Source organism: Monodon monoceros, unplaced genomic scaffold, assembly GCF_005190385.1.
Source record: "Monodon monoceros isolate NGI ecotype Baffin Bay Population unplaced genomic scaffold, NGI_Narwhal_1 Super_Scaffold_19, whole genome shotgun sequence".
Taxonomy (NCBI): domain Eukaryota; kingdom Metazoa; phylum Chordata; class Mammalia; order Artiodactyla; family Monodontidae; genus Monodon; species Monodon monoceros.
Window position 1 is genome coordinate 43225272 of NW_021703775.1, and position 13117 is coordinate 43238388.

At 47.6% G+C, this 13117-nt stretch overlaps 1 protein-coding gene across 5 annotated transcripts in view; it reads right to left on the reverse strand.

Moving 5' to 3' along the window:
- SPTBN1 (spectrin beta, non-erythrocytic 1) overlaps window positions 1-13117 on the reverse strand; it is a 195706-nt gene that overhangs the window by 26159 nt on the left and 156430 nt on the right. For all 5 annotated transcript variants that reach the window (XM_029231553.1, XM_029231555.1, XM_029231554.1 and 2 more), the window contains 4 exons: window positions 11555-12311; window positions 10394-10596; window positions 5511-5601; window positions 535-681 (listed from right to left, as the gene is read on the reverse strand). In XM_029231553.1, the coding sequence (XP_029087386.1) occupies window positions 535-681; window positions 5511-5601; window positions 10394-10596; window positions 11555-12311 (1198 nt within the window). The remainder of the gene's footprint in view (window positions 1-534; window positions 682-5510; window positions 5602-10393; window positions 10597-11554; window positions 12312-13117) is intronic.

The following is a 13117-nucleotide window of genomic DNA, read 5'->3' on the forward strand; positions in this document are numbered from 1 at the left end:
CTACTGTGGTTTTCACAGGCGTGGAGCACCAAGTGATTGCTGGGGCTTAGGGACACTTGATGCCAATAACCTAAAACTCCATCCCCTCCACATCACCCCCAAGAGACCGTAATACATTATTTTAACCGTTAAGAGTTTGAAACAATATAGAGTGTGAAGGAAGAGAAGGGTGGGTGGGGAATGTCACATTCATGTTCTGTTGTGCTGCATAGAACCTCCCTGTGCCAAAGCAACACATTTTAGATTATTTAAAATACATAATATTTCTAAGTTCCATGGATCCGCTCAGTCTCTGTCACAGTCCAGCACACATAACATGATCAACAGAGTGAGGACGCCGCCCCAGGGGCTTGCGGTCCATCAGGGGCAGCAGATGAGACACAGGACTGCTCCCGGCTGTGTCACTTCTGTATGTGGTCAGATATGACTCAAATATGGTGGAAAACGTGCTAAATACAAAGGAGCTCACTTCCACCCAGTTCGTTTACTCACCACGGCCACACCGACGGAGCCCCATCAAACACCTTAACTCACCTTCTCAATTTTGTCAAGCCATTCTTTGTTGGATGCGAGTTCTGCCATAAAGGCTTGATGTTTTAACCATTTACTGTGCAGATTTCTGGCTTCATCATAAGACATGTCCTGGGCTGTAAGCATCTTTTCATTGATCCAGAGAGACAGCTAGGAAAGAAAAAAAAAATCAGGAAGGTTTCAGAGACTGTAATCACAGTGACATCAGCCTTTCTTCTGCCCGGAAAGAGCCATCATGTCGTACTACACACACTCCACGTTTCCATGTCAACAGACAACCAAACGTTCACTTTACAACTCTGACCCGTCACAGCAGGTATCTCCACCGTACGGACACTGTACCGGAGCCTTGCTCCCGACTATGTATCTAACATTAAATCCAGGAGTACAAAAGTGCTCCGAGCCAGCTTTCAAACTGCTTGGCACCCTTAACCAGCTTTTCCCCCAAAGGCCTGTGTTTAAAATTCTGCCCTAACCAGGCTAAGTCACAACCTTCTTTCTCCTTCAAAGAGCCGTGCCAGCTATACCGTGTTAAGCATGATTAAGTGTCTTCTACTCTGTTCGGTAATCCTTTTACTTTTAGTTCTTTTATTTAAAAAAACCAAAGCCCCTACTCTTTTATCCCTCCCTTTTCCTTCACAGGCCTATCTATGGGGATGCCAAAAAGCGTAAGTAACTTGCTTACTATAGGCGTAAGGCAGAAACGATGGCCTCTCAATGCTCCCTTCAGGTCTGAGTCACCTGTGCCTTTTCCTCCTCTGTCTGTAAAGAACCTTCCATTCAGACCAAGAAACACTTCACAGGACTTGATTTTGAGGCCCAACATGTCTTGCTTGGATCTGAACTCTAGGAAGCCTCTTCACAGAGCCTGCCAGCCACTGACAGACAGATCTGAGAAGCCTGGGGCAGGAGTCAGCCCAGTCTGGCTCCTGGACACACTTCTCCTGCTGGCTCTCATCCTGATTTGCCTGGCTCCTCAACTGCCTGCCTGTAGTTGGCCACACCAGGGTCCTAATTCCTACCCCATCACAGCACTAACCAGGAAGAGCTTTTGTTTGCCCAGGCGAAAGATAGGCAAACAAACGCAGGATCAGCCTGGAACCAGAAGCAAACGTCTTCAGGGGCTGTGCCCTTCCCCCTAATGTGACCACAAGGAGCCACGCTTACACCAGCTGCTGCCACAACGAATTTGCACCCAAACTGCTTCATGGTCCCATCACCAAAGGTTTAGAAATGGTGCGTAAAACCAACAGAAACGCTTACAGAATCAACAATTCCGAGGCCATTCACTTGCACCCTGGGCTGCTGCTAGGAAAGGCTTCCCCATAAAGTTGCTTCAACAATACAAAGTCTGTTCTTTGAAAACAATGTCAAGGAGGGTGATGCGGGTCATGGGAACACCCCGGCTCTGCACATGGGTGAACCCCCAGGCACCATCCCTACTTTCCTCAGGATACTCACCCACCACACAGGAGGGAGTGGGGTTGAAAGCAAAAGGTCGTGAGATCTTTGATGTCATGCTTTATTAAGGGAAAAAACCCCAGTAAATCTCATAACGCCCCTTGTAAGCAAGGAGCATAGATTTGTTACACAGCAACAGAGACACTAAATTTCCTACTTTAAAAGCATTACCTATTTTCCTTCCAGTTACCTGAGTAACTAAGATCTGAAATGCTATGGCCGTTCAATCTAAGGATAAAAGAGGTTAAAAGGAAACCAAATGGTAAAACTTTCCCCTGTACTCTGTACACACACACTAAACACAATAAAAGGCATTTATCCGACGTGCAAAGGACATTCACATATTTGCGCTATTCATAAACACCTACCCAAGAGAGATTTTTTAAAAAAGAGCTACATAAAAATCAGAGGCTTATAAACAAATCTGCTCTTTGCTGAACACATCATCCTACAGATAAAGCAGCGTGCAATGCAGCACAATGAAATGGAGCTATGGAACTTGCTAGTTTATCAGCCCTCCATCAGCATTCTGGAATCAGAACCACAGTTATTATTTGTGGGCATTTGCAAAGGTCATTTAAGAATATACTCATTCTCTGCAGAACAGAGCACTGTGCAGGTTGGAAAAGGATAGGAAAAAATGCTTCGATCACTGGATTAAGCTCAAAGCAAAGCACTGAACTCGCTATCCCTGTGCCACCACGTCTAGTTATACTGTCCTCCTGGGGAAAAAAAAAAATCAATCTCAGAAAACAGGAGGTATGGTGGGAGGGAACACAACAGAAAAGCAGTACCTTTTAAATCATTCATTTTTCAGGATATCACATTAAAATAACGGTACAAAAATTATGATGCTCTTTGTGTCGCTATCTATAACTGGGACTAGGTGGGCCCTGCTCATTCCCACGGCACTGCTGCGATAAATTTCCCCACCCAGGAAGTGTTTCTCGGCGGGTAGCAATGATGGCAGAATTCACAACCCAGCCCCCTCTAGCCTCTAACCCACGAGGAAGGGAGCGTGACAGCGAGACAACCTGGATTCTCCAGACCTTGAACAATACCAACAGCCAGCAATGGTATTAAATCTGACCTCCGGGTGCTCTGTAAAACTCCACCAGCACAATAATGGATAGGTTTTCAAAGGCTGGGCTGGTGCACACACAAGCTCCATTCTCAGAGGTTCTGGCTTAAAAGGGGGTGTATTTTAATGAGGCTGAATGATGGAAAGTTTATAGTCAAAGAATAGTATCTCTTAATAATAATATCACCCCTTTGCTTGTACTGCTACACTGAGGGTTTTGGAGCCCCCAAACCTGACCTAAATTCCGTCACTATGCGGAAACTATATACGCCGATGTGGTACCCCCAGCAGATCCTATGGCTGTACTAACTCTTAATGAGGTTCAAGGAGAGAAAGATAAACAAGGGAGACTTGGCCGAGCAGTCACAAAGAGACCTGCGAATCATCTCCAGGACAACAAAGCCCAGTCAAAACCTTTGTGCATACTTTGAGGGGAAATCGTGCAGGGCTGAGCCCTCTGGGCGTGCCTAACAGTCACTGGTGTGGTTAAGGAGGGAACTCCTTGTAACTAAGGATGCTCATTTGGAACAAGCGTTAACAAAGATCTAAAACTCTACTATTTCCTGTGATTCAACTTGGAAGGACTATCGTTTTATCTGCTTAGTTTTCCCACACATTTCTATTTTCGAATCCACACGTATGTAAATGGAAAATGGGGGCTGGAAATTTCAACTGAGCTTCTCTCAAAGGTTCCTCCGTCCTCTCACTTCCTGCTCACTTCCTGGCATTCTTTTCCCCAAATTTAGTCCAGGTTTCACCACGCTCAGGTCAATGAATTTCATCTCAGTAACTTGTCCTTTAAGCAAGGGTATGGAATCCCACTGATTTCCCCAGCACAACACTTCCAATATGTCTTGAGGTTAAAACAAGTCACTGGTGGTGCTTCAAGGGAAACATCAAGGTACTTCAGGGACCTTCGAGCTGGGGAAGGCACAGCCCAGGCTGCAAACGTCTCCTGACAACTTTCACTCCCTCCAGTGCTGAAGGGCCACTTGGTATTCACTGCAGCACATCATGCAACTCTACGCAGCTAACCTTGGAGCCCATCACTCTTCCCTATGCCTTGTCTGGGGACGCGGATGCCTCTTTAAATGAGCCTCCTATTCAAATAGGTTATTAATGCTCAGGTGTCACCTGGAGAGGCACTCCTGTCCTCGGCCTGTCTGGCTCTAGGCAAACCCCGAGAGACCTAGGTCCATCAGTGTGGCCCTGAAAGGCAACAGACCCTAAGCCACATAGTTGAGGGGCTTTCTTCCCTTCTCAAGGTTTAGCTACTAGAGCATATTTTAAGATTCACAGTAAGACAGCAGTTCAATGGACATGAAGGATCGCTTCTGTCACCGACTCTCTGACTCAGCTGTTATTAGAGCCACATTTCTTTTAACACACAGCTCTAAGTTTGCATGTGAGGGATTCGTGATGAGTCCAGTCATATTTTTAGCACATGACCTCGATCCTCTCCCCACCCCTCGAACTCCCCGTCCCCAAGGTCCCTGCAGCTTCACTTGGATATTCTTCATCCCATTTCTGCCTCCAATGGGATTTAAAGTCTAATAAACCAGAGAGGACCGGGTCTCACTGTGGTTCTCTGGCAGACAGTGAAATACGACGATGTGCTCGTAATCTCACCCATGTGAAGTCAGCTAGATGCTCTTTTCCAACTAGCTTGCAGAGAGAGTGCATCTTTCTGGCGAACTTTAGTTTCCCCAGTTTGTTTACGCATGTATCAGGGGAGCATGAAATAGTCTGAGAATCCTCAGATTAATACCACATGCTAAAACTCAAGAGTTTGAAATCAGGATTACTGCTGCTCTTGGCATATCAGACAGACACCTGAGGAGCCTGAAAGATGGATATGTCAAGGTCTTCAGTGAATAAGAAAGTCAGTTTCTATGTTCTTAAATCTTTCTTCTTACCTGGGTAGCCAACTGCAGCTCCTTTTACTTCTTTCCTTCTGTACTATTAAATGTGCGTCATTGTAAATAGTTTAAAATATAATATTAGACGCTTTTAGGTTACAGAATACTTGAGAACATCAGTGTCTTTGACGATGGAAATGTTCTAACATCTGCATTGTTCGTGTGATACGGCAGCCACGAATCACAGGTGGTTGGCTTCTGAGCACTTAAAATACAGCGAGTATGATGGAGGAACTACACTCTTAATTTCATTTGATTTAAAATGAGACAGCCGCATGTAGCTAGTGTCTACTGCACTGGACAGCACAGTTCTAGCCTACAATTTTCTAGATCGTAATAATCTGGTTACTCTAAGTGGTAGCTTGTAGGCTGGAGAACTGACACTCCCCCACCTGCAAATTATATACGTGATAAGAATTTCTGGCCTCAGTTAGTTTTATAATTCCAAGGGCTCTTATGCCAAATGCTCGGCTGCTCTCGCGAGAAGAGAGGAAAGGAGGAGTTAAAAGGAGACGCACCTCTTGACAATCTTGCAGGAATTTCTGAAGATCCCTGTTGTCCTTCAGTCTCATGAGAAGCTCACTGGCTGCCTCACGATTCTTCCTGTGTCTGTTACAAAGAAAACAAAAATAATTTTAAAAAGAGGAGGTAGGGAATCTGGAAATGCAGAATTTACAACCCAGCTTCTTTCCTGGGTCTCAATATACGCTGAAAACAGTTCACTAACAGTTCTCAATCATGTCAAGGAGACAAGATAACCCGACCCAGAGAGTTTAGCATCCTCCAAATGAGTAAGTCATGGTAGAAGAGACCATCACACCTGTCCCAGCCACACAACAGGCCAGGATGCAGGCAAAAGAGCTTCATAAATCTGGGGTTAGGGGAGAAAAACCCTGAGCATGTGCTGAGTGAGGGCCTCCATTTTAGGAACTATGTGAGAATATGAAATTGATCTTTAAGAAACTCATACCTGGGTGACAGGCCATGTACATGGCTAAGAAAATGCATAAAACCATGTAACTGGCTTAAAGGAACCTTCCCTGATGACGAGATTCTCGTCAGGAGAAAAACTCACCCAAATCAACAATAAACCAAGAATGAAAATTTTCAGACCTGTGACATCACACATCTAACTCAATCCCACTCTTCATTAACAGATAAGGCTCACCAAGGTTTTAAAGAAGTTAAAGCACAAAACCATAACCGAAAAAACTTAAAAGAACTGGAAGGAGCTGCTGAACTTGGGGAATGACAAGGCACGTGGATGCTGGGCACAGGGCTTTCTGGCACACGCCGTGGAGGTGCCAGAGCTCCCCTGCGAGCCTCCTTTACGCGCCCAGGGGCTTCTCCACCAGACTGTGAAGAAGAGCCATGTGAATGCCGTGAGTGCCACGGAAAGGGCTACCTCCACGTGGTCCTACTGCCATGGGGCAGAGCCGTACCACACTGAGCATCGAGAAGCATCGCCATAACACAGCTCCCCCATCTTCCCAAGGAACCCAAGCGCCAGCCAGCCAAAGCGAAGGGTGCGAAGAAGGGCAAAGGAAGAGTGCAAATGGGGAGGTTTGGTTTTTCATTCCAATTCCCAAAGCGATTTCTTGCTGCAGTGCCTGGGCAAGGTCTCTCGACCAGCCCTCCCTGCCCCCATGGCAGGGAGGGAGAACACGACCTCTGATTCTCTACAACACCAAGAAAGGGCAGCTCAGGGAGCACCTCATGCCAACTGGCTTTTAAAGAACCTTCTTCAAGAGCAAGAAAGACCTTACAGTGAAGCATGTGTCACACGGGCCTGCAGTGGCTGCTGGCAACAAGGGACAGTGACAGCACTGTAGCTACCATCTTGCCTGGGGACCAAAGGGAAATGCCCTCTGTTCCTACGGGTACTGGCGACTACAGAACACAGCAATAGCATGAATGGAAATAATACCGTCAGGTATTATTGTTTATTATAATATGTTTATACCACTTAGGCAAGATACAAGAATAGAAAAGTACTTCTCATATAATGCTAAATGAAGAGAGTTTATGCACAGCCAATGATACAAAACTCCAAGGCACAAACTGGAAAAGCAAAAACTAAAATGGCATGTGCTGAGGGTGAGATTAAAAAGTAGTAGTTTCCACCTCCCCTCCGAATTTTTAACATTGTGGCTTTTATAATAAAAAATAAAAGGCCAAAGCCCCTTCACTTCATTGCTATCCTTTCTCAAAGATCAAAAATTTTAAAAAAAATGTTTTTTAAAGATTGTTAGTGATCTCGGACTAAAGGAATTAGTCATCTAAAAATGTGGGTGGGGAAGGAATGTCAAGAAAAGTTCTTCAAGTTCCCAACCCTCAAATTCCAGTCACTATTTGTGGGGGGGGGGGGGTTAAGAGAAAGACAGCAAATAAAGCAAACCTTCAGGAGGAAGGTAATTTGAGTTGGAGTTAAGTCACAAAATGCAAGAGTCCTGCCTTTAGCCAAAGGCCTTGAATGTAAGTTCCTGTTCCCTTCCCCGGCGTCACACAAAAATGCTACGATGGCAAGGAGTAAACAGAGACACGGACAGTTAAACCAGGACATGCGACTTTGAAGCTCGTAGAAATAATAGGAGTAAAAATAACTTCAAACACTGGGAAAATTTACTAAGAGAGAAATACCACCGGACGGAATCTTGAATGCCTCTCTTACATAATCAAGACTCACACGTGCCCAGTGGACTTCTGCCTGGACAATTGTCCTCTTTTGGCGGGTGCATGAAGGAGGGAAAGGCCAAATGGCGATTTAAGGCCTCAGGTCCAAACAACACATGAGGACGGCCTCTGAGTGATGTGCTCTGCGGGACGAAAAACAGCTACAACGGGCAGCTGAGGTGGCTGCTGCTTCAGAAGGCCCTCGAGAGAAGTGAGCACGGCTTAACTGTGCACTAGCGGTCACCAATGGTATTCACGGGAAGCAAAACTTGGGAAGGTCTTTCAAGGGGTGATCGTGGATTTAATTATAGGGAAGGACCTTCTTAAACTTGGCCGTAGCTTCCCACACTCCTAAGAGCGCTCTTTGGGGCAAGGTTAAATGTCTTGCTTTCTTTCCATCTCTCACCACCTACCCCTATAATGAGACTCAAAAGCTCCTCACCACATGAGGCAGATACTGGGCTTAACTGTGGTTCTTACGGAAAATAAAGAACCACAGGTACCTCAGTAAAGTGGGTTGGTGATTTTTAAGCTTTTTTTCCCACGTGAGATCAGGTCTGGCTTTATGAAACTGGACACTTTTCCTTTTCTCCCAGGACTGCACTGGGGCTGGAATTTCCCTCTGAGCCAGGAAGCTCACCCGTTCACACCCCCCTGAGCAGGCTTGGACAGCAGGCTCCTTTCCACCCAGTCACAAGCCCTTTAAAGGCCACTCATGCCCCACCCACATCTGTTAAGAGTCAGCGTCTCTGTTCTGGTACTTCTTCCTCTCAACAAACTCCAGTGGTAATCGACGAGATTTCCAGAACGTAAGCAGGTTATGATGATTTTGCTTTCCACAAAAATAGCTTCACGGGAGCGTCAGAATGTTTCTGGACGGGGATCAGATCCGAAGAGTTAGATATTTACTTAGCATGTGCCCTGACACCACCTGGAACTCAGATTTGTCTATTTTTTTTATAACAGACCAGTGTCCTCTGGGGTCAAGTTTCAGATCTTGAGGCCTCTGGGGATATTAAAGTGAAACCAGAATTCGGTTAACACGTGCTGAGGAAAACAAGAAAATGTAGTCCTCCTGAGGGCAGATCACCGGAAAGCCCCATCCCCCTTCCATCTCTCTTACGCTTAGAGGATAGCAGGGAATCTTCTTCCCAATGCTTTTTTAACAACAGAAATCCCCAGGAGGCCTTGGAACCCCACGGGCCCAGGCTCTCAGTCAAGGACAAAAGGAAGGTTAAGCCGCACTTGAGAGCTGCTGAAGCATTCCCTCACATCCAGGAGCCTCCGGTCTTGACAGAGTCACCTGCTTCCAACAAGCCCTTGCAGCTGCAGCATCAGGGGACGGATAAACACACTGAGGAAGCTGCCAGGCAGCTGCACGCCTGCCTGAACACAAGTGTCCCCAGTGGCCCGGCCTGCCTTCAGGAAACCAGCTGTGTGCACCTAACATGGAAGAGCATGGTGTATCATGTTTACAAAACAACATGAGATTTAGCATTAAGAGAAAAGAAATTCCTTCTCCTCCAGCTTAAGCCTGTCTTGCCCAATCCTTGTTTCTCACACTCATTGAAGAAGGGCTTGGTGGAGGGATTTTTTTCTTTTTCTTTTTTGTAGCTGTTTTAAAAGCAACAGATACAAAATTATAATATACCTTACATCCTATTCCATAGTGCCACCCTGAGAGCATACGGTTTAGGATCCGAATCAGTGCAAAGCACAGACTGGTTAAAGGCAGGAGCCCAATCTTTACAGGGCAAGAGCAATTCCCCTCTCCACTGCACACTGTAAAACGTTCATCTGGCCCAGGGTCCCAGGAGACCCTCTCAGACATGGTAAGAAGGTAAGTAAGGAAACGCTCTCAGCAAGAAGTTCTTCCTCTTCACTGCACCTGAAGGCCGGAGAACCCTGGAGGAAGAGGCTGTTTCTCGGTGACATCAGTCTCACAACGAGCCCTTAGATCTGGCCCAGGGCTCCCTGGCACCGGGGAAGATCAGCTGCAGCAGAGGCTCGTGACTGACCCAGGTGGGCCACACCCAGAGAGAAGCGGCCAGTCCAGAACCAAGCCAGATCTGCCCAGACCTCCTACTTCAGTAATAACCAAGGCAGAGTTAAGAGGCAGGCGTGAGGGTCTAACAGAGAACACTGGCCAGGGAGAAAAATCTTTTGCAACGGCAAATAAATAAATAAATAAATATACAACAAGAGCATCTCATCTTGGAGAGGCCCTGGCAGAAAAGGAGGAAAAGCCTTTTTTCTTATTATGAAAAAGATCCTATTACAGCATCACCCAAGCCAATTTTCTAAGAAAGGCCTGATGGTGTTCACTTTTGCCTCTGCCAGGTACTCAGGACAAGCCAACTTTGCCCTTCCTCCCTGTCCCCTCCTGAAAGGCCTCAGAGGAGTCTTGTGTGGATGAAGGTGAATGTGGGCTTGGCTGGGGAAGCGTCTGGCTTTCGGGGTCCCACTGGGTGACACGCTACGTGTCACCCCTCACAGGGCAAGGCTCACACCCCACCGCTACTCAGCACTCTGGCTCTCCTAAGTCTTTGGTTAAGAATTAGTCTGGCGTCTCAGGCTTTCTTTCTTTTGTAGATTAAATTTTGCTAGGTGCCCACGTCCTGCCCACTGGGGGAATTTATACCCACAGCCCCAAAGACGTTGGCCAGTGACTCAGATGCTTGGCAGCCCCAGGGTGTATGACTCCCTTGAGAACCTCAGGACGCCTCACCTGTCATCGATAGAGTCCACCTTCTCCTGGATGCGGTCCGAACTGATGTTCCCATCGCTCACCAGCCTCCGGCCCGTCTCCACGACCGCATTGATCTTCTCCTCGTTGGCGTCCATGGTGGTCATGAAGTCCTCTTGTTTTTTAATAGCTGCTTCAGCTCCTTCCAAGGTGGTGGGCATTTCAGTATGGGCCAAAACATACTCCTTATTTAAAAAGGGAAAAACAAAATCAGAGCAGGATGAGAAATCATGAAATACAACTTGCTTTCAGAACAACAACAAAAAAGCACTCTTTCCTACATTCTGCATTTCCACGCAACATACTTTGCAACAATTGCTTCGTCACACTTATTTGAAATTATCTATGGAGTCAGTTAACACAAAAAGTTGGGCGGAGGAAAAAAATCCCAGTGGAACACCGCAAGTGACTAAATTTCCCTAAGTGGTTAAATGCTCTTATTTTTTTCCCGAAGAGTGAGGGAAGTGAACAAAGGTCTGTGCATCAGCCACAAGGGTCCACTCATGTGCCCATAAGGTGAGAGCAGCAGACCGTTCAAACCCAATCTTTTGAGAAGGATTATCAACCACAATGTTGGCGACCATCCTTAGCTCTTTCTCTTTCTCTAATCACTGCCCTTGGGTCATTGGGTCAAGTCCCTGACCTTTCTAGAGCAACGAAGACAGAACCATTCAGAAAAAAAAAAGAAAGAAAGAAAGAAAGAAAAGAAAAAATCCCCTAAAATACTGGGTTGGCCAAAAAGTTCGTTTGGATTTTTCCGTAATCTTACGGAAAAACCCGAACGAACTTTTTGGCCAACCCAATACTTTTTAGATTGAATTAACACCTCTCAGAATGTCGCTAATTTAATGAACTACTATGAGGACATACGTACTATGAACACACTAAGAGGTCATCGACCGTCACTGCAGTGGAACTGTACCTGCAAGGCAAGATAGCCCCTGTGGAAATCTTCAGCTCTATCCCCTACTAGGCTGTGATGGGTTTCAGTGCCTTAGATGTCAGGAAAAAACAAATGTCTTTCCATTATTCTTCTCACTTCCCACAGGTGAGGTTTAAACCAGCAGCCCTGGCAGAAGTGCCTCCAAAGGCAGCCAGGGCCTGCTCCGACAGGAAGGAAGCCAAGGCAAGGAGGGACGTTACCTGGTTGTTCAGGAAGGCTTCGGCCTGCTTCGTGTCCCGCAGGAACTGCTGGTAGGCGTGGGACTGGGAGAGAAGGTTCTGCCTGTTCTCCCACATCTTGTGGAGCTCATTCCACCCAGTGTCCAGGGCCTGCAGCCGCTGCCGCAAGAACATGTACTGGGCGTCGGTCTGGCCCTGGGTGACCATCTCGCCCATGTCCCTCATCTTCTGGTAGTCCTCCTCATAGTTGTCGATCTCGTTTTTGATGTTCTCGTGCTGCGTGAGGAGCTTCTCAGCCTCGGTCAGGGTGTTGGGCATGTCCTCCGAGGCGATGGCCGTCTGGGTCCTGGAGAGCCAGGACTGGAAGTCGTCCAGGTCCCGCAGGAACTGCTGCAGCTTGCTGGCCTCTCCCAAGGAGGCCTCGCGGTTCTTCAGCGTGGTCTTCATCTCCTCCCACACGTCGCTGATCTCGGCCAGCCGAGACAGGATGGCCTGGGCCTGGTCGGGGTGCTCGGACTCCAGCTTCTCGGCCTCCTTCTGCAGGTCGCTCAGCTTTGCCTCGATGGCCACCAGGTCCCGCTCCATGCCGGTCAGCTTGCGCTGCAGGGCCATGACTCCTGCCAGGTCGTTGCCCAGGTCCTGGGTGGATTCAATGACCTTGGTCTTTTCCCGAATCCAGGACTTGGTTTCGTTGCACTCGAGGTGGTAGTTCTGGATGCTCAGGGCGGAGAGGAGAGCGTCCTTCTTCCGGTCCACCAGCTCCCTGAACTGACTCCACCTGTGGGTGCAGGGGCGGAGGAGAGAGCAGAGTGGGAGAGAGGCCGGAAGCTCACGGCTGGACAAGGAAATTAACAGTGACGGTCGAAGCTGCGACTCCCCCTCCAACTTTGCTTTGACTACATGCGTTTTGGAAAATCATCTCCCTCAGTATATGGACACCTAATATCACCATTGAAACAAGTCAGAGACACACTATAATCGGGAAAGAGCCTGACAAGAGGGGGGACTTGTCAAAGGAGCTGCAAAGTCAGCAGTGACAACACACCCGTCCCCCAAAGAGTCACTTAATTCATGTCTGTGATGCACATTTTACTCATCTCAGAGCAGCACCTAATGAACGTTTCCCACACCCAAAGGCCTCAGAACCAAGGCCAGCTTGCCACCAGGACCTACTCAAATGTATTTATCCAACAGAAAGATAAGACCAGGACAAAGGTCCACCTTGATAATCAGGACTTTCGTCCACCAATTACGTCTCAAACATGCTAAAACCCTGTTCCAGAAATCATCTTAAAGACGCAGGAAAGGTGCCGCCTTACGCCGTGATCCACCAGGCTGGGCACAGGTCTCACACCCAGGCCCTCGCTTCCCACATCAGGAGGGGCTGCCCCAAATGATGTCGCTCTCTCCGCCGCACCCCCCCGCCCGCCTCTTTCTCAGCGACACTTCTTGAAAAACCAGGGTGTGTCGAAAGGCAGATGCCGACGTCAGCGCCACGATGTCAGTGACCCTGTGCAGGAAATTCCTGACCGCAAGGCTCAGCAGGCGACCTCGCCATCCCGGCCTGGCTCACAGGGAGCTGGC